This window comes from Notamacropus eugenii, chromosome 5, assembly GCF_028372415.1.
Source record: "Notamacropus eugenii isolate mMacEug1 chromosome 5, mMacEug1.pri_v2, whole genome shotgun sequence".
NCBI lineage: Eukaryota > Metazoa > Chordata > Mammalia > Diprotodontia > Macropodidae > Notamacropus > Notamacropus eugenii.
In genome coordinates, this window is record NC_092876.1 from 147,443,741 (window position 1) to 147,464,229 (window position 20,489).

Below are 20,489 nucleotides of genomic sequence, written 5' to 3' on the forward strand. Positions count from 1 at the left end.
ATGTCAGGAGGGCTTTTCTGGGTACTCTGCTCCATTCTCAAATATAAAGTCTTTAGAGTAAAGTTTCTTAATCTAGGCTCTGTTATCTTGTTTGGTTTCTTTTTTAATATTTTGATAACTGTACTTCCATACAGTTGTAATTCTTTGTAATCCAGACTATTTTATGCATTTAAAACATTCTAAGGAGTCAGCCTTCACCAGATTGACCAAGGGTCCGTGATGTAAAATAATTAAGAACACCTGCTTCAGAGAGACGTGAAGACAGATTTGGGAAGAGAAATACAGGATGATAAATGTTTGATAATAGGATAAAGAACTTGCAGATAGTTAGATGGATGACTGGATGAGAGGAACCAACTCATTGGGCACATTCGACGGGTCTGGTGTCTTTGAGGAGTGTACATTAGACCTGGCACGTTCTTTCTGAGCATTGCCAGCCTCTCTTCTCTTGGATAAAAGGAAGGGGTACGCTAGTAATGTGAAGCCCTTTTATTACTGCTGTTTCAACTCCTTGTTTCATTTTGGTATGTATTTCCCAAAATGATTTCCTGCTCAGGCTTTCATGTTGTCAGTATAGGTAGCTGAACTGTGTCTCTAGAAAATGAGATTATCTTATTGTTGGGAGTCTAGCTTTCTCGAGGCAATTCTATGTAAAGGAAAGAATAATGTCATTGAATTCAGAAAATCTGGGCTTAACTCTACACTTTGCTGATTACTAGCTGTATGGCCCTGGGCAATTCACTTCCCCTTTCCGTGCTCCCTTTTCCTCAAAGGCAAATGGAAGAGATTTGGCTGGATATTCCCCAAGATCCTTTGCATCCCTAAGTCTTCTGTTCTTAAAATGAGTTCTTTTTTACTTAGTTCAGCTTAAATAAGCCAGTGTTCATTATTTTGAAAAACTTAATTCTGCCAAGTATTGGTGATTATAATGAGTGACAAGAACCAAACAGAGCACGTGCTGTTTTGGGTGGTATTGTTCCTTAGGAGTGGTTAGGCCGTAATTGTTCGTTCATCCATAGTGCTTTTCACTGTGCCAAAAGATCTCTTATATGCATTCACTTCTGGGGTAGAGTAGGACCCCTATTTAATAATGGACCAAAAATGAATTATCTCTTATCAAATAAGAAGGAAATGCCCTTGACAGAATGATTAATATCCCTCAATTCTCAGAAGGGCTGAGGAAACTGCCGATCATTGCTCATTATGACAACAAATTGTCAGAGTAAATAAAAGCTTAAGGTGACCACTTCTGTCTAACTAAATCTGTTTACAATTCTCTTCCTCCCTTTCAAAAATTAAATTTAGAGGCACTGCCTGGGATAATTAATTGCTAATTTATTATTTAAGATTCTCTAAGCACCTACCACTAAGTGTTGAACACTCCGAGGTCCATAGTACATATGCAGTGATCTTTGATACTCAGAAAGCTAAGAGTAGGCACACAAAGAAATTCAGTAAAAGGAGACGCATGGAGTCAGACACTTGAGGTCACATCAGGCCCTCCGTGTACTTGATGAAAAGGTAGATTGTGCACTTTCATTCTCTTCCATTGCCCTCCTATACACAGACCCAAGCACACATAGACACCAATAGTAGTCATCATAGCATTTATATAGTACCTGCCATGTTCTAGGCACTGGGCTAAGCAGCACTTCACAATTATTGCCTCATATGATCCTTACAATAACCCTAGGAGGTAAGTACTCTTGTCATCCCCATTTTACAGTTGAGGAAACTGAGGCAAACAGAGGTTAAGTGACTTGTCCAGGATCACCCAGCTAGTAAGTGTATGAAGCCAGATTTCAAGTCAGGTATTCTTGACTCCATGCTCAACATTTTATTCTCTGCACCATCTAGCTGGTGCATTTTGTTCGTTTGATTGAGCAATTCTAAAAGTTTTGATTTCAAAAACTTTTGATCAAGTACCTCATTCTTGTCAGAATTTAGAAATGCTTCTGTGATAAGAACAAGAGAAAAAGAGAGTTCAGGTACCATAAATAAAAGTGGGCTTGGGAAGCACTATAGTATAGCAGCTAAAAGACTGACATTTGAAGTCAGAAAGATCTGGGTCTTACAGTCTGGTTGTGTGATCCTGTGCAGGCCACTTAAACTCTCAGTGTACCAGGTAACTTTCTGAGTCTATTTGCTGATCTACACTGGCAGAGGAGTTTCTTCACTGAGACCACAGTTCTAAACCAAACAGACAAAAAGTGGGATTACTTTATTCACTTTCAACTTAGAGCCACTGAATAGCTGTCACCAGATAACCTATAATTTAAAGGCAGATTTGTCTTCTGAGTAATCATAGATAAGTACATTCTGTTGTAAGACTATCAGAGTGGTAGATGTGATGATAACTCTGTATTTAGTAGAGAAAAACAGCCATATGGTGTTTTACAAAGAAGGCTGGCATTTCAAACTGTGGTTATATAGATAGAGACTGAGATGTCACATTCCAACTGTTTGCACATTTACTCCTCTCATCCATTTGTTTTGTTTTATTAATTTGGGTACAGGATATCTACAGTGTCTTTCAAAGTAATGAAAGCTGTCCTGGTCAATTGAATGTGGTTCTTTTACCATATACATTGAATCCATACATGGTAATAATGCTCTGATCCCAGTCTAGTTTCCATGATATTCATGAAAAATCATTCATTTACAGCCCCTGCCTGTACTTCGGAGTAGCTAGCAGTAGTGACAAAGGGACTTGTTAGTTTCAAAGTTCATACAATACACTGCTAATCTAATACTCTTTGTTATAGATTGGTTGTGATCGCAGCCAAAACCTCGTCGAGATCTGTGGGGAAAAGCGGTTTGAAGCTTTTGTCTGTGATGCCCTGGCTGTGCCTCTGCGAAGTGGGACGTGTGATGCTTGCATTTCCATCGCTGTCATTCACCATTTTGCCACAGCAGTAAGTATTTTTCATTTTCCACCTTATGATGATTGAGATCAGGGTGGGTTTTTTTTTTGTTTCGTTTCAGAGTTGGGTGTTTTGGGTTGTTTTTTGTGGGGTTTTTTTTGCCTATTTACTTACTACCTTACAGCTTTTTATTATTTCCCATTTCTTTGATCATTGTCAGTCAGTTTCTTCAGTATCCAAAAGGAATGTAGGATGAAGACAGGCTTCATGTGAAATAATCAGAAAATACATATTTACATGGATAGACATGCCTATATGCCTGTAAATACACACACAAACACGCATTATATATACACACACGTGCCACACTCTCCTAGAAAAAAACCTTATGGTGGTTTTTTTTTTGGACAAATACCTGTCTACAAATTGTAATCAGGCTCCTTTTTCTCATGTATATGCCCATAATCTATAGTTGTTACCTTGGTTTCTGTCATTCATTTTGGTCACATCACCTGGGTCTGTAGTACAGTTTATTGTACTTTAACAATTAAGAGAAAGGAAAGCCAAGGTAGGGCAGCTGGGTGGTGCAGTGCATAGAGCATTGGGCCTGGAATCAGTAAGACTTATCTTCTTGAGCTCAAATCTGTCCTCAGGCTCTTATTAGGTGTGTTGCCCTGGGCAAGTCACTTAACTCTATTTGCCTCAGTTTCTCATCTGTAAAAAATGATAGGGAGGAAAAAATTGCAAACCACTCCAGTATCTTTGCCAAGAAGACCCAAAAATGGGGTCACAAAGAGTTGAAAATGGCTGAAACAACTGAACAACAACAAAGCCAAGGTTCAAGATGCATAATAATAAAAATTTATTTCCTCTTAATTAAATATACAGCTCATCAGAACTTGATTCTCCCTGATTTCCAGTTGCTGTCAATCATTAAACATTTTCTTAACACCTACTGCATGCCAGACACAGTGCTAAGCCCTGGGGATACAAAGAAAGGCAAGTGTTCAAGTGTGCTCAAGGAACTCACTATTTAAAGGGGAAGACAACATGAAAAAGAACTGAAAACTGGAGGGGTCTGGTGGAAGGGGAGAGGGATACCTGGCTTGGGGACATGATGAAGCTGATGACAAATGATGAAACAACTGCCCTGGGCACCTTCCTTAAATGGAGAATATGAGATGTCTCTGACGTCCTCTCTCTGATGTCCCCCCGTAACCACTCCCCAATCAGAAGGAGGGAGGGGCCCAGGGACAGAGGATGCTAAGGGGGTGTGAGTTTCACAGTTGATGTTCTCTTGTAGGATGATGAATTTCTGGAGATCATGAAGTCTAGGAGCGCAGCTGGGAGGGAAAGGAGGTGGGATTTCATTCCCATAGTGTCTTCTGTGACATACTAGTCTTTGCCTAAATGGATGATTTTATTATTTAAATGTGAAAAGCTATACATAGCAAAATTCAGGGAATGTGAGGGTAGCTAGCTCCCAAATACTCAACCAAATGTAGGGGTGGGGAACCTGCAACCTCAAGGCCACATGTGGCCCTCTAGATCCTCAAGTGTGGCCCTTTGATTGAAGGATCCCCAACCCCTGGGTTAGGAAAAAGCAAATGAAAGAGGAGTTAACCAGATAAAATTTCTTTTTTTATGCATAGTCTCAGTTATAACTTTTCTTAATCTGAGAATTCATTACGGAGTGAGAGGTTTTCTGTTTTTCTCCTTCAGTTTACTTAGCATGTCTTAGTGGAAGTACTCTAATTTTAAAAGTGTTACTATCCATTTTATATATACATACATATATATACACACATCTATATACATACCTGCACATATACAAATACATATGCTTACATACATAGATACATACATGCACACATGTATGTGTATGTGTGTATTTAATGCCATTTTCTTCCTGTATCTTCTTTGGGTTAATAAATGCCTATGTGTTTTTATTAGGAAAGAAGACTGGCAACCCTCCAAGAATTAGCTCGACTCCTGAGGCCTGGAGGAAAGGCTCTCATTTATGTCTGGGCAATGGAACAAGAATATAATAAGCAGAAATCTAAGTACCTTAGGGAGAGCAAGGATGGTGAGGAGAAGGAGGAGCATCTCAGCAGCAGGGGGTTGGCCTCAGGGCTGCATGGGGAGCAGAGTCCTGGCCCCAGCAGTCATAATGCTGTATGTTCTATCACAGCCACTGATGACTTGAAGGATGGAGGTTGTGATGCAAATGGAGTAATTCATTCCAAGCTGCCAGTTCACACTAACAGGACCTCTTTTCATTCTCAAGATGTACTGGTCCCTTGGCACCTCAAAAGGGACCCTACGAGAGATAAACATGCTGAGCCACTGAAACTTACACCTGATTTTGGGGGGGCACATGATCCTAGCCCAGTATTTCACCGCTATTACCATGTATTTTGTGAAGGAGAATTGGAAGCAGCATGTAGAATGTTAAATAACATAAGCATTCAGCAGAGTTATTATGATCAGGGAAACTGGTGTGTGATTTTCGAAAAGCTCTGACTCCCTAAGCACTTCATCTAGGCAAGATATGGTTAATCACTTTAAAAAAATAGTTGACCATTTATTTGACTAAGAAGAAAGTCTTCTGGGCAGGGAGGCACCATCAAACACACTTCTAGAAGACTGAAGAATCAGAGAGATGGAGGTTTATCAACAGACAGCTGATTTCTGTATGGACCCTGCTCTGCCATCTGGATGACCTTGGACAAGGCATTTAATCTCTCTTTCCATCTGTCAAGTGGGGTTTATAATATAGTTCCCCTTCTCTTTTTTTTCTTACAGGGACATGGACTTTGTAAAAGTGAATGAATTAGTTTATGAAAAGCTTTGATATCCTTTAAATTTATATCCTATTAATTGAAGGTGTTTCTCCTTAAAACATTAAGGAATGCCTTTATTTTAAAATATTAATTTCAGATTCTTTGGAATTTATACAGAAATCACAATCTGGTAGTGTCTTAATGAATTTGTATTTTTTCAGTAAAAGAACTTGAATCTTATTGACACTGAAATAATTATCCCTTCAATAGAAAATGTTTATATTCTTAACTCTGGGTTTGTATTTGTTTGTTTATTTGGGGGGGTCAGCTGGGATTTGGTAATTCATATTAATCAGGAACCCCTCTAACATTGAGTTTTCCCCCAAATTTCAACCCTGGTCCCCCGTCTGTTTTTCGTTCTGTATTATCTCACTAAATGATATTGTCAGTTCCTGTAGGCTTAGTTATCATTTCTGCAAATCACTCTCAGATCTATATCAAGCTCTTAATTTCTACTGAGTTACGTAATTTCAAATGCTTTTTGAACATCTCAAACTAGATTTTTTTTTTTGGTATCTCAAAACTCAATATGCCCAAACAGAACTCATCTTTATCCCCAAACCCTCCCTCTTCCAGTCTTTCTTGTTACTCTTGAAGACTCTACTATCCTCTCAGTCACACAGGCTCATGATCTTGATGTCATCTGTCATCATCACTTTCAGCCATCTCACGCAGTCAGCCCATTGCCAAATCTATATGCATACCTGTCTCTCCACTTATTCAGCCACAATTCTAGATCATATGTTCTAGATCAAGCTCTTAATCACCCACGCTTGGACTGCTACAGTTGTCATCTAATAGTCTTCTTGCCTCAAGTCTCTCCCACTCCTAACCATGATCCACTCAGCTATCCAGGTTTATTTTCATAAATTGTAGGCCTGGCTATGTCACTCCCCTACTCAGTGATCTTCATTGGTTCCCTATCACCTCTGAAATTAAAGATACAGTCACCAGTTTTAAAGCACTTAATAATGTGTATGTGGCCCTTTCTCACTTTTCCAGCCTTACTTAATATACCTTACTTCCCTTCACAAAATCTGTAGTTCAGTTACTTAAGTGTGAAGTGCTCTCTCCCCTCTTTGCACTGGCTGTCCCCCATGCCTTGAATTCTCTGCTCCTACATTTCTTAGTTTTCCTAGCTTTATTCAAGTCAAGTCAAATACCATCTTCTATGTACCTACTTATTTACATGATTTCCCCCATTAGAATGTATGATACTTAAGGGAAAGGACTTTTATCATTTCATTGTGTCTTTAGTGCTTAGCACAGCGCTCAGTACTTAGTAAGCAATAAATGTTGACTAATTAAAAAGGAAGGATCATTTGAATGAGACTGATCACAAATTCAGGATAATTAACCAAAGATAAACTCTTAGACCCATTATAGATCTCCATAGATAGGCTAACCCAGAACTGGCTCTTCTAATCCTCTTGATTAAGCAGCAAAGGGTCTAATGGCACAGATTAGACCTAATTATATCCTTCTAGCTAAAGAAAATATCCATTTTTATATTCCATGGAAACAGGTTAAGATGTGGATGTGTAATTCATTTCATCCCTTAGCAAGCATAGGGTTGTTCTTTTTGGTTTTTTCTTTTTCTCTTAACTATTCTGTTTTGGTCTGTATTGCCTTTCGTTTCCTAAATCATTCCCCCAAAACTGTACTTGGCCAGGGATCTTCTCTAGCCATTCTTTCCTAGGGTGATGTCTTTTGTTCCTGTGAATTTAGTTATCACTTTTATGCAGATGACTCCCATATTTTTACCTATAACCCTGAGCTACCGTTTCACCTTTCCAACTGTGTACCTCAGCACGGTGTCAAATTCAACGTCTGGATGGTCTGTATGTAAGCTCATAGTAGAAGGAAAAAGATAGAACTATATTAAATAGAAGTCTAATTAATAAATTTTGTAGTACCATTTTCTTATTTAACTCCTTTTAACAGTTCAGTTTAGTAACATATACATAAATATGGCACTTCAGCTGTGCTATTTTGGATTCGTGCATTCATTCATACATGGCTTCCAGATACCTTCACTATCACAATCCTCCTGTAATAACACCTGCAAACAAACACAACTGTTGTTTTGTACTCAGAGTCATTAATGAACAGATGTTAAGTCAGTGTGTTGCATGAAAGTAGAAATGAAGAGAATTCAGCCCAGAATATATTTCAGATGAATGATATTAGAGGATGCTTTACATTTCCTTCCTTTCTGTTAAGAAATGAAGAACTCTGAGATAAGAATGTTAAATATGCTGTCAGTCCCAATAATTACTCTCAATGGTTTTTCCTGATTGTTTTTCAAAAGAAAAATACTATTATTGGGGAGAATTTTTTTTTAAGGGAAGTGATAGTTATGTCAAAATGAAATGCATCAGTAATTTTAAAAAACATCATGTATGTCATTCCTACTGCATTTCTCTAATTTGCCAGTCTAATGCATCTGTCACAAGTTTAGTCTGGCATGCCTTGCTGTTGGTAAAAATGCTGTGTCCTGATCAGCTGCTTTTTAAAGTGCTAATAAAATATATTTGGTGATTCATTGTAAAAATTTTTCTGGGAATTGACACTAACAAAACTCTAGTCCTTTATACTTAGTCTTCAAAAATTTGTCAAATCAATCAAAACTTAAAAAACAACTACATAGGAAATATTGACATTGAAAGAATAAATTTTCTAAGACAAGAAAAATTTTGAGAAAGGTCAAGCAGAGGATGAAGAAGACAACCACAAGGTCAATGCGGGACCACAGAGGGTCAAGGGAAGGAATCATGGGGGTGCTATTAGAAAAGCAGCTTTTTTTATCAGAAATCAAGAATCAAGATATCTTGATAGCACAGCTGGGAGTCAGAGCAAGGAAAACTTAGGATGTAAGTCTAAATGAAATCATAAATGGTCAAAGAATGCTGGTGGGATGCAGCCAAATTTGTTCAGAATTAAGAAACGTTGGAGAAGTATCTGGGCATCCATAGGTGGTGAATTAGAGCAGGAATAGAAGAATAGGCATGTGGTGTCTTGGAAAGAGATCTGGATTGAGAGTCAGAGGCTGTAGATACAAATCCTAGCTCTGCTATGGGCAAAGAACCCATCTGGGCTCCATTTTCCTCATTTGTAGAATGACAGTTTGATTAATTGACCTCTAAGATCTCTTCCAGCTCTAGACCTGTGGTTGATTAATTTTCAGTCCAGGGGTCTAAAGTATAGCATGTGCGTATGTGTGTGTGTTTGATAATTGTGAAGTTTTGTAATTTGTACTATTTAATCTACCCATATTCCATTTGAAATATGTTTATCTCTTTCTGATCTCTTGTTTTCACTTTTAGAATACTTAGAAAATTTCAAGGAACAATGTGCCTTTTTTTTAGGGACAGGAAGGTAAGTATTTAGTTGGCTGACAACTCTACTGCTAACCTCATAGTAAAGGAAAAATACTCAAACTGAAAGTGATTACCTGTAAGGCTATGTAGGGCAGTGTTCTGGATCTGTGCCCTCCCAAGTGCTGATACCATCAGACCTATCTATGTGTTTCATAAAAAGGGCTTCACAAAGTGATATGGGTTGATTTAGAAAATTTCATAATGGCAGATGTGCAAGATATGTCTTGCAAATGATTTTGTAAAATCAGCTAACACAAAAAAAGTCAAGATTTTTCAATCCCTTCTGAACTGATTTAGCATTCAACAGAAATGACAAATTCCCATATAATCAGAGGAAAATGACTTAGGAAGGGAAGCAAGGAGTAGCAAAAAAGGTTTCTGTAATGAGAGTGAGGAGATATGGGTACTAGTTCTGGTGCTCTCCTTAACCAGTTGTGTGCCCTGCACAACAGCTAGGTAGTATGTTGGGGGCAGGCTACTAGACCTGAAATCAGGAAGATCTGAATTCCAATCCAACCTCAGACTCTTAACTAGCTGTGGCACGTTGGGTACCTCATTTAATTTCTATCTGCCTCAGTTTCCTCATCTACAAAAATGGGGATTAAGAATAAAATGAGATATTTATAAAATGTTTAAGGTGCCATACTCACCCAGTCAATAAACAGTTATATGCCAAATGCTGTACTAAGTGCTAGTGATACAAAAAGAGGCAAACACATTTCTTCCCCTCAAGGAGCTTACAAGCTAATGGGAGAGAAAACAAGCAAACAAATATGCACAAACAAGCTGTATACAGGATGAATAGGAAATAATTAAAAAGGAAGGCACTAGAATTAAGAGGGATTGGGAAATGGCTCCTGTAGAAGATGGAATTTTACTTATAAAAATGAATATTGAAAATTAAAAATAATTTTTGAAAAAAGAAAATAGAATTTTAGGTGGAACATAAAGAAAGCCAGTAGGCAGAGATGAAAAGGGAGAACATTCCAGGCATGGAGGACAACCAGACAAAACTCCCAGAGCTGAGAAATAGAATGTATTGTTCATGTAACATCCAAGAAACCAGAGTCAGTGTACTAAAGAGTACTGCAGGGAATAAGGTGTAAGAAGAATGGAAAGGTAGGAAAGGACTAGGTTATGAAGGGCTTTGAATGCCAAGCAGAATTTTGATCCTAGAGGCTACAAAGAGCTACTAGAGCTTATTACAGGTGTGTGTGGAGAGTGAGCGTGTGTGGGGACGGATGGGGGCGCGGTTAACACAGACCTATGCTTGAAGGAAATCACTTTGGTGGCTGAATGAAGAATAGATTGGAGTAGGGAAGGACTTGAGGCAGGCTGACCCACCAGCAGGCTACTACAGCAGTTCAGCCACGAAGTGATGAGGGCCCGCGCCAGGGTGGTGGTGGTGTCAGAGGAAAAGCAATGGTTGGTTGACCACTGTGGGAGGCAACTTTTTCCATTACATTAAGAGGTTTAGTAATCAACCAATCAGTAATCATTATTAAGAGCATGCTTTATGCCAAGACCTCTGCCAGGTCATGGAGATACTAAGACAAAAACAGAAGTCTTTGCCCACAAAGAGCTTGCATTCTACTATACAGATGTACACAGTTGAGTATGTAAAAGATAAATATAAGATCATCTTAGAAGGACTCCAAGTAGAAAATGGTACTTGAGTTGAGTGTGAGGGAAATTTCAGAATTGTAATAAGGAGGGAGACTATTCCTGGCATGGAGGACAGTGCAGAGACCCAGAGAGGAAAGGGAGAGTTCTATGTAAGTAATAGCAAGAAGGTCAGTTTGGCTTGAAAGCAAAATGTGTAGGTGAAAAATATTTAATCAGATGGGTAAAGGTGGAGGTTGGGGTATAGTGGTGAAAGGTCTTAAATGTCAGGGTAGTTTGTACTTCATTTTAGAGCCAAAGAGGAATCCACCAAAGTTTATTAAGCAAAGGAGTGACACAGTCAGATCTGTGCATCAGGAAAAATAGTAATAGTGTCTATTTTCACCTTAATTTTTCCCATATTATTATTTCTAAAAATGATAAGTCACATTTATGTGGCCATTTGAGGTTTACTAAGCACTTTTCTGTAATTTGGATAATCCTTTTTTACAGATGAAGGAACTGAGGCCCAGAAAAGGTAAGTGAATATACAAGGCCTGTAGTGTGGTTGGCTGGGATTTGAACCCTGGTCTTCTGACTTAATAGTTTCTTTTTCATACAGAATAAAAATATCTTTTCAGCAGTGTCTTTTGAACAAAAGAACTGTTATTGAGCTTGCATATTTTTTTTCCCCACAAGTATTTGTAGTTTGTTACCTTAGAGGATAGCAGTGGTATATGAAAACAATCTTTGAATGAATGAATATCCAAAATAGCATAAGTGGAAGTGGAAGCTGGTATAAAAGTGAGGTGGCATGGTACAGTGGCAAGAGCACCAGGTAGGTAGTCAAAGGACCTGGGTTTGAATTCCCACTTTACTACTTACTGTGTGATCCTAGGTAAGACACTTAACTTCTGTCTGCCTTAAGTTTTTTTATCTGTAAAATGGGGCTGTCCTGCCTCCAAGGGTTGTTGTGAGAATCAAATGAGATAACATGTAAAGCACTTTGTAAACCTTAAAGTGCTATACAAATTCTATGATTATTTCCTCCTATTAAAATGGAGGAGGGGGTTAGACTAGATTATTTACAAAGTGCCTTCTACCTCTACTCCTTGGGCCTATATGCTTATTATGTTTTTGTATATATGTGTATAAAATTACACACATGTATACATACATACACTATATATGTGCTGTCAACTTTGGTAACAAATGACCACAGAGTCACAGAGGTTTTGCAACCACTGTTAAAATACTAAAAATAGTAAAGAGCTCACACAAAAAGGCTTTCTTTGCTCCATTGGGGAAAAGAAATAAGACATGTCAAGGCCTCCTCTAGTAGGAGACCCAGGGCAGTGGGGCTCAACCTTGATCTACATATTTGTGGCTAAATAAAGACTCAAACAGCAGTGGTGACATACAACAGCAACAGTGAGGTAAGGTTGTCTAGTGACAAGAAGTCCATTGGTAGCAGGGCTTCATGTCTAGGCCTGTTGGTGCTTACCTGAGCTCAGGGACCATCAGTTCTCTGATTTAGTTGCAGCAATGTTCATCCAGAGGGTGAGCACAAAGGATTGCTGTTATGCCAAGCTCAGGGCACAGCTTGTTTGCTGGACCCAAACTCTGGAAAACAGAGTGTCTCCTAATAGTAAAAAAGAGAAGAGTAAAAAGAAAGGGTTGGCCTTGGATCCTGACAGTATACAGTATACGTATACGTGTGTGTGTATGTATATATACATACACATACACATGCATATATAAAGATATGTGTGTATGTAGCTTGATTTATTGTTTTTTGTTGTTGTGTTTGTCCTTCATTTTCAAAGAGGACCATGACATCAGAGAAATGATGACATGACTTGCACTTGACTTTGTTTTGAGTGAGGGAGAACTGTGCAAGTCACCAGGCTCACTTTCTCCCCCTGAGCCGTCTGGATCCAGTGACCAGACATTCATCAGGATGACTGGAGATGGCCCAGGATGATTGCAAGGGAGACCAAGGTCTTGTATCTTGATCTAGAAGCAGTGAAACAATGACTGCTACTAGCAAATTTGCCAAGGTTCTGTTTATACAGTAGTTTCATCCCATTCCATCTGTTCTAGAAATTTATCCCATAGACCATTTCCTCCCCATCCCTCATCAGCTTTAATCTCTCCCTATTAGCTGACTCTTCCCCACTGCCATTCCATATTCTTCATCAACTGATCTTATCTCTCTTTCAATGCCAACCTTTTAGAGTTTTCTACTGTTAATGTCTCTCCAGCCTTACCACCCACTCACTTCTCAATTCAGAGTCTCAGAAAAGTAGAATGTGTGAGTCATAAGGGACCTCAGAGACCATCGAGTACAAATAAGAAACCCCCTATTACATTCCCAAGTGGTCATCTACGATTTGCATGAAGACCTCTAGTGAGGAACCCACTACTAGAGGTAGCCCAATATCTCTTGTTAGGAAATTTCCTCTTATATTTATCCTAAATCATTTTCACTGTAACTTCTACCTAAGGGTGTGCTCATAAATGTTAGTAACTGTCCCTCCAGGGGGAAAAAAATGTATGCCCTGCACACTTTTGTTTAATTTGTACTATTAATACTTTCTTAAGTCTATAAACTACAAAATAATAAGTTAAACTCCAATTTGCAGGGATTTCTGAGGTGTAAAAGCTCATGATGAAAATGTAAAATTTGCCTCTCACATAGGTTCCAGCAGATTCCAACACACTACTGCTTCTATCCGTTGCCCCTAGCTCTCTGTCCTCTGGGATTAAACAAAGCAGATATAATCTCTGTACCAAAGGCCCTTCAAACACCTGAGTCTTTAACAGTTTATATCTTCCTATTTCTTTTCACTAATCCTCTATATGCCATCATCTTGAGGTCTTTCACTATCCTGATCATTTTTCTCTGGACTAAGCCCAATTTTGTTATGGCCTTCCAAGGTCAAAAGAATTATCAAAAGAATTAACCTTTTGAGCCCATAGAGCTCCAGCTAAAAGCTATTATTAGGAATGGGTTTGTTGTGCATGGATAGTGCAAGCTCCCCTAACATTTGAACGCTAGACATGCTGGAAGTTGTCACATTCCACTCTTTTACCTGTACCTATGTATGAGCTTATGTAGCTTCATTTAATGGGAGGGGAGAGGGGCAATTAGGCGATACAGCACCAGTTCTGGGGTCAGTAGGATCTGAATTCAAATCTGTCCTCAGACACTTGATGATTACTAGTTGTGTGACCCTGGGCAAGTCATTTAACCCTGATTACCTCACAAAATAAATAGAGGGGAGAAAAACATGCCACGCAGTGGCCAGAGTCACCTCTCCCACAAAGTGTAACCCATTTAATATATGATTTAACCTTTCTTCTGTCCCTCTTGGGATACCCACAGGTATCACTCCTACTTGTCCTTCTCCAAGTGTCCCTTGGAAGTCCTACCTTAACTATCATAATTTCTATGGGTCATTCCCCACATGGATAAATGGTCAATGGATATTAACAAAGAGTTTTGAAAGGAAGAAATCCAAGATATCAAATATATATACACACATATACATGTACGCATATATACATGCATATACACATATACACATACATATGCATATATGTATATGTGTGTATGTCCATCTAAAATGCTCTGCCCCCTCAAATTAATTTGAATTTATTTTTCTATTTACCTGTTGTATCTCCTAGTAGAATATTAGCTTCTTAAGGGAAGGGATGGCTTCATTATTGTTGTTTTTGTGACCAAAGACTTTAGTTCTTGTTTGAAAAATGTGGAAAGTAATTGTAGTGATAAACCAAGCAAACTTCAGTTGTTCAAACAAAGGATTATGATTAACTCTAGATGTGTAAACATGATACTAATTCAGAATTAGGTGAGTAATGAATGGTATTTAAGATCCACACCTGCCTTTAAATATCTGTGAGCTCTTTTAAATGAAATCAAGCATATGTTTTGACTTACTTCACCCAAGCACAAAATGATGTGTGGTATAGATTTGCTAGTCTTAGATGAGAGTAGAAGTGAGGCTCAGAAATTTCACTGCTACACTCCCAGCCCAGAGCTCCTTATGGAGGGCCCCACTTGAACCCTTTCTCCTTATTGTTAGCCTCCATCTTACCGATAGTGAACCTCAGCATTTGTTGCTGCCATGTTTTCCCCTTGCTCCTGTTTTGCTCTCTCACATTTCATCCCATATCCCAGCAAGACTAGACTTTCCCTACTTTCCAACTGACATTTAGTGAATTGGATGAATTGACTTGTTAATGCCCTAATGCAAGAAAGGTTTAAGGGCTACTCAAGATTCTCCCACAGTTTCTAGGCCTTTGGTGTTAGGCTAGAAGTAGCTATCTCCAACAACATGAAAAAGGGGGGAATTTGTGCTTTATAAGAGACTTCTAAAGACAGTAAAGAATTATTATCTGATCTTTCAGTTGCATTATATTAATTTTATAAATTAAATAAACTAATTAAAGTGTACAAATCAGTACAGATGAGGATGGTTTTGAATTGCTTTGACATCAATTGAAAAAAATGCAGCATAATATAATTACATTTTATATGGTAATATAATTTGCAGTAGAATACTTATAAAATATACTGTAATATGATATTATAGTAGAATACTTTATTGTAATATAACAAAATAACATTATATAATGTAGCAAAAAGCATAATGCAGCAATTAAATTATATTTAAGAGTATTATCCCCAAATGACTCTCCTTTCATTAGCATATCAGAAAACTCCTGCATTAATTAATGAATTTGTTAATCGTTGTTTCTTATTTAGTGAATTAGTAAAAGTTGGAGGTGACATGAGAGTTGTGTTTCAGTGTCTATATGTTTGCACATTAAAATATGTGGTTATCCATTGTCTCAAAGATCCCCTCCGCCTCCCAAATGGTGTTCATTTCTAGCCTTGCAAGAGCTGTGAGTGTCTACCAGCCCTTGCCTTTTAGACTGCAGTCAACCTTCAATCACCACAATAATGAGAAAAGCAAAGATAAATGAAATCTACCGATAATCCCCAAGCCTTCTTTCAGTCCTGTCTTTCAATTTCCTCCCTCACTACTTCCTTATAAGACCTGTTAACAAAGCTGATTTAAATTTCACCCCCAATCTGCCCTCCAGAGTTTGCTGAGTTTCTTATTTGTTCCACTATTAGTGCAGAAAATCTCTGCGGGGAGAGGAGGGAAAGGGTCAGGGAAGAGGAGTATTTGTTAGGAAACTGTTGGGAGAATTTGGAACTAGGCTGAGTTGGCCTGGGAAAGACTGACCCAGGGAGTCTCATACTTAACTAGTTCACTAAGATGTCTTAGAGTCTACCTATGCACTGGAATTTAATTGGCCCACAAAATTTTTAGATAGTAATCCCCAAAATAGGTATGTATACCTCTAGGGGATACTAAAAAAAATTTCAGCAAGAGCATCGAGACTATTTATCAAATAGCTATATTTTTCTATTGAAATTAATAATTTTATTTCTCTCTTATGTGCATGGAAAATCTATAATTTATTTCCTATCATGTCAATTAGCAAGATTTTACTGAAAACCAAGGAAAGAAAAAACATCGAGGAACCCTGCTTTAGATAGTGGAACTGATCCACAGCATCACCAGATCTTTGGTCTGGAATTAAAATTAGTCTAGCCTCTGAAGATTTGCAAAGGGGATGTTATTCACTGTTTTGGCATCCAATTTATTGTGGGCCTGATGGGGTTCTTGGGTGCCTGTGCTTGGACCCCAATTCTAAAATCACATTTCTCTCTAAAAATCACATTTCTCCCTAGCCTCAAAACATTATCCCAGGCAGTTTCTCCCCAGCCCAATAACAGCCTGCCCTGGATCTCTCTTCTATACAGTAGCCAGCTGCACCCATAGAATTTATTAGTTTGAACCAGCTGCGTACCGGCTGAACTGGCTGTGTACTGGGTCATAAAGATATTTACTACTCACTGACCAGTCATATGCATCCTAGACTTAGACATGTGTATACTCCATTATGTTTATTTTGTCTAAGGAGACATTGCTGGGAGTAGCCTGGGTATTTCTCAGTCAACCCTGACAACCCTGACTGGTAGTTGACTTAGTGACATTTCAGGCCTAAAACCACAGCTCCATATAGTTTCTTCTGCCCCACCCCCTTTTGGGCGTTTATCTGATGAACTCTGGATATAATACCTGTGCAGTAGACACCAAAAGTGCATGTTCTTTTAAGAACTAACCATTCCTTAACCACTCCCTAATCCCTCCCTGAATCACCTAATTAGCATATTTGGCACATTTTATTATAGAATACCCTATATAACCTTTAATTATACCCCTCTAAGGTTGCAGATTCCCTAAGAACTGTTGTCCCATGAAAAGTGTAACAAATCTTTACCACCTTGACTTGAAGAATACCTGAGTCTGCAAATTCTTTCCAAATGGTTCACCTCTATACTCTGGGGGCTGGGGGGTCCCAGAATCCTACATCCTCACCCTTTTAACCCTCTTCAGACTTTTTCTTTGTTTCTGGAGGTGATGGGGTGCTATTGTCTAAACCCCCTTTATATTAAATCTGGCATCTAAGGGGCAAGGTGGCTTCCCAGAGACCCAATGTATTTATGAACTTCCCTGGATTTCTGACTGACTCAGAATTTTGGCTTCGTTTAAACATCAGTTCAGCAAATCAGGAGATATTCCTTTCAATTCCCACAGAGCTGGTTTCCTTAATGAAGATTCTAAATGTTCATCCATGCAAGTCCCTTTTTTTTCAGCTGAGCTGTTTTCTTTTGTTCTGATATATAACTAATTTTAAGATATGCTGCTCTGTAATATAATTTTATAATCTAGCCTTGACAGCTCAGCTGGAAAGTGAGGATAGCTGGGACAATATCATCCTCCACTGGCAGCCAATGACATCTTTATTTCTATTACCTTTAGGTCTATGGTGATACTTTATATCCCCATAGCTATGGAACAAGTAGGAAGGCACTGTAAAGTAACTGGTTTTAGCATAGAGGACCCAGGTTCAAATCCCTGCTATGCCCCTTACAAAACCTGAGGCAAGTCACTTTAATTCTTTGAGGCCATGTTTCCTCCTCTGTAAAATGGGAATAACAATACTTATGCTACCTGCCTCTCACAAAATTACCTTGTGAAGCACTTCAGAAAGTAGAACTACTATTATCATTGCCACTGAACTTAAAAGGGCAAGTCTATTTCATTGTAATGTATGACCTGAAGGAACGAAAGTGAAGGGGGAAAAAGGCTTATTTGACTCTAGTCTATCATTCCTTTTAATAATGTCCCCTTTTCTTATGATATACTTTGGATTTACTCTGTAGATATTTTGTTCTTACTCATATATGCACATGGCATTTTCCCACAGTAGAATGAAAGCCCCTTGAAGGGAGGGGCTTTTTTTGTTTATGTTCCCTGGGACTGTACTAGACCTTGGTTGATTTGAATCAATTGAATAGCAATTATCATTGCAAAGGAAACAATTTCCTTTCAAAGAATCTACTTATAGATATAAAAGCATGTGTTCCACTTTCTCTTTCACCTCTTAAAATCCTAGCTCCCCTGCTTCCCACCGAGTGTTATCTTGGGCAAATTACTTCACAACTCTGCCCTGGTTTCTCATCTATAAGATAAGGGATTTAAGGTCCCATCTAATCCTAACTCCTATGAAATTAAAATTAGACATAGTATATTTAAGCAATTTAATTAAATTCAGCAAACACTGATTAAGTGCCTACAGTGTGCTAGACATTATTCATCATGCTAGTCACAATAGATATTTACATGCCGCAATGGATCTATGATCTTGCCTCCAGGGATAGAGATCAAAGCTGTCCCATTCAGGGCTACTCTTATCCTTCCATAAATTCGACACAGAAGTCCATTTAACCTGTTGGAAACCTCCCTCAAATTCTCTTTGAAATCTTAAGGGAAGCACCCTGGCTTTCTGCCCATCATCGTTTGTCCTAGCCATAGGACGAGCCATCTGTACTTCCCTTTTGTTTCTGTTCTTTTTTGAAGTTCCTTGTTGGTTTTATGTTGAAGCCTGCTCATACCCACCATGCATTGCCCTCTGTGTGATATTCATTTTTCAGTTCTTCACACACTATTATATTCTATGTTTTACTACCATGCAGGAACATGGGTAGAATATTGGTGTTAAGATGGGCCTCAGTTTCCACCAGAAATGCGGTATCATTAAAAGAATTTTGCAGTTTTCCAATGGCAATACAGTCTATTCTCTTCTTGTCCAACTCTACCCAGATGGATGTCCTCTCGTCCTGTCTGCCCTGGTATACAGACTGATGGGCAAGCTCTCTAGGCAGTGAGAATACAAATATAACAATGACATTGCTCTCATAGAACTGACAATCTACTGGGGCTAGGGTGAGGAGTGGAGATTCGAATGATTAATATGTCACATGAAGGAGACTCAACCAGTTGAATCATGACTGTTGTGCCTAATACGTAGAAGGAACAATAAATATTGAATTGAATTAACATTAGAAAAAGATAATCATCATAGGTGGCAGTGACACACAAAAAAAGCTAAGCATTTGTCTCCCAGGGATTTTTACTTTGTTCCCAAATATATCTGATTTTAAGAAGGGCCCCATTTATTTAAATGAGGTTGAGCAAAGGAAGAATTAGTATATCCAACATAAGACACTGAGGAACTGCCAGGAGTCTCTGCTCTTGAAAAATGTGGTATCTGTCTATTCTGGGCAGAAGACCACCTTTGGGACAATAGGACTGTCACGTTTTCTAAAAGAATTTACACCTTTGTTTTAAGGAAAAACGAACACTACTTGGAAGCCATTTAATCAGAAGCCTGTTTCATCTGCTTCCAAGTGACTTTGCTCAACTGAATTGCTACCATTATCTGGACTTCTCAGAGGTAAAATTGAGATCTTCATCAAGAAGGGAACATAGAAAAAGCAGGGGGAAAGAAGAAAGCTCTGTGCTAGTAGACAGTTGTCTGTTGTAATGAATGGCAAAAGAGTTCTCCATAGTGGTAGAGGAAAAGCTGTTTATAAATATTGTAATTGTTTAATGGCCTCTGCTTACATAGGTTAATTGCTTCTGACCTTGGGCACTTCCTTGAACCTCAGTTTCCTCATTTGTAAAATAACAATAATAATATTAGCAATACCTACTTCTTATGAGATATTATGAGAATCAGATTGAATGGGGATGCTATCAAGGTGGCAAGTAGCATTCTCCTCTACATTTCCTTCCTGAAAATCTAGAAAATATACCAGAGCGAATTTTGATTGAAAAATCCAAGAAAAAGTGACAGAATCACTTTTTCAGCCCATTGAGGCTTAAGGAGACAGAGAGTTCTGCAGACACTTACAGAAGTAAGCTCTGCTCAGATCATTCCAGTGCCCATGAACTGTAAGAGGATGGAGACTGGTCACCAGGGAGGAAGAGATTCCATGGGACACTTGAATTAGTGAAGGGTTCAGGAACTGACACCATCTGGAAGTTATATCACCCTTTACCCAGTTCCAGCTTATGGATCCAGATTACCATTAAAAAGTTTGAGAGACATAGTTTCTGGGTAATTTAATCATTTTATTAATAAATCAGGTTATTAACAAAAGAATGGTCATTTGGCCATCGCTCTTAGACCAAAGACTCCTAGTGACAGTGAGGTCACAGTTTATATGCCCTTTGAAGAGGAGGTGTTCCTGAGTGGTGGCAATCAACTGGGATCAGTTAACACAAAGACATGTATGGGATATATTAAAATGAAGGTCTTGGAGTATGTGATGTAGGTCACTCAAATCT

At 38.5% G+C, this 20,489-nt stretch overlaps 1 protein-coding gene across 6 annotated transcripts in view; it reads left to right on the top strand.

Annotated features, from left to right (window-relative positions):
- ALKBH8 (alkB homolog 8, tRNA methyltransferase) overlaps positions 1–5,936 on the top strand; it is a 50,878-nt gene extending 44,942 nt beyond the window's left edge. For all 6 annotated transcript variants that reach the window (XM_072611202.1, XM_072611204.1, XM_072611206.1 and 3 more), the window contains 2 exons: positions 2,766–2,915; positions 4,818–5,936. In XM_072611202.1, coding sequence (XP_072467303.1) covers positions 2,766–2,915; positions 4,818–5,387 — 720 coding nt within the window. In that variant the 3' untranslated portion in view covers positions 5,388–5,936. The remainder of the gene's footprint in view (positions 1–2,765; positions 2,916–4,817) is intronic.
- Positions 5,937–20,489: the final 14,553 nt, after the last annotated feature.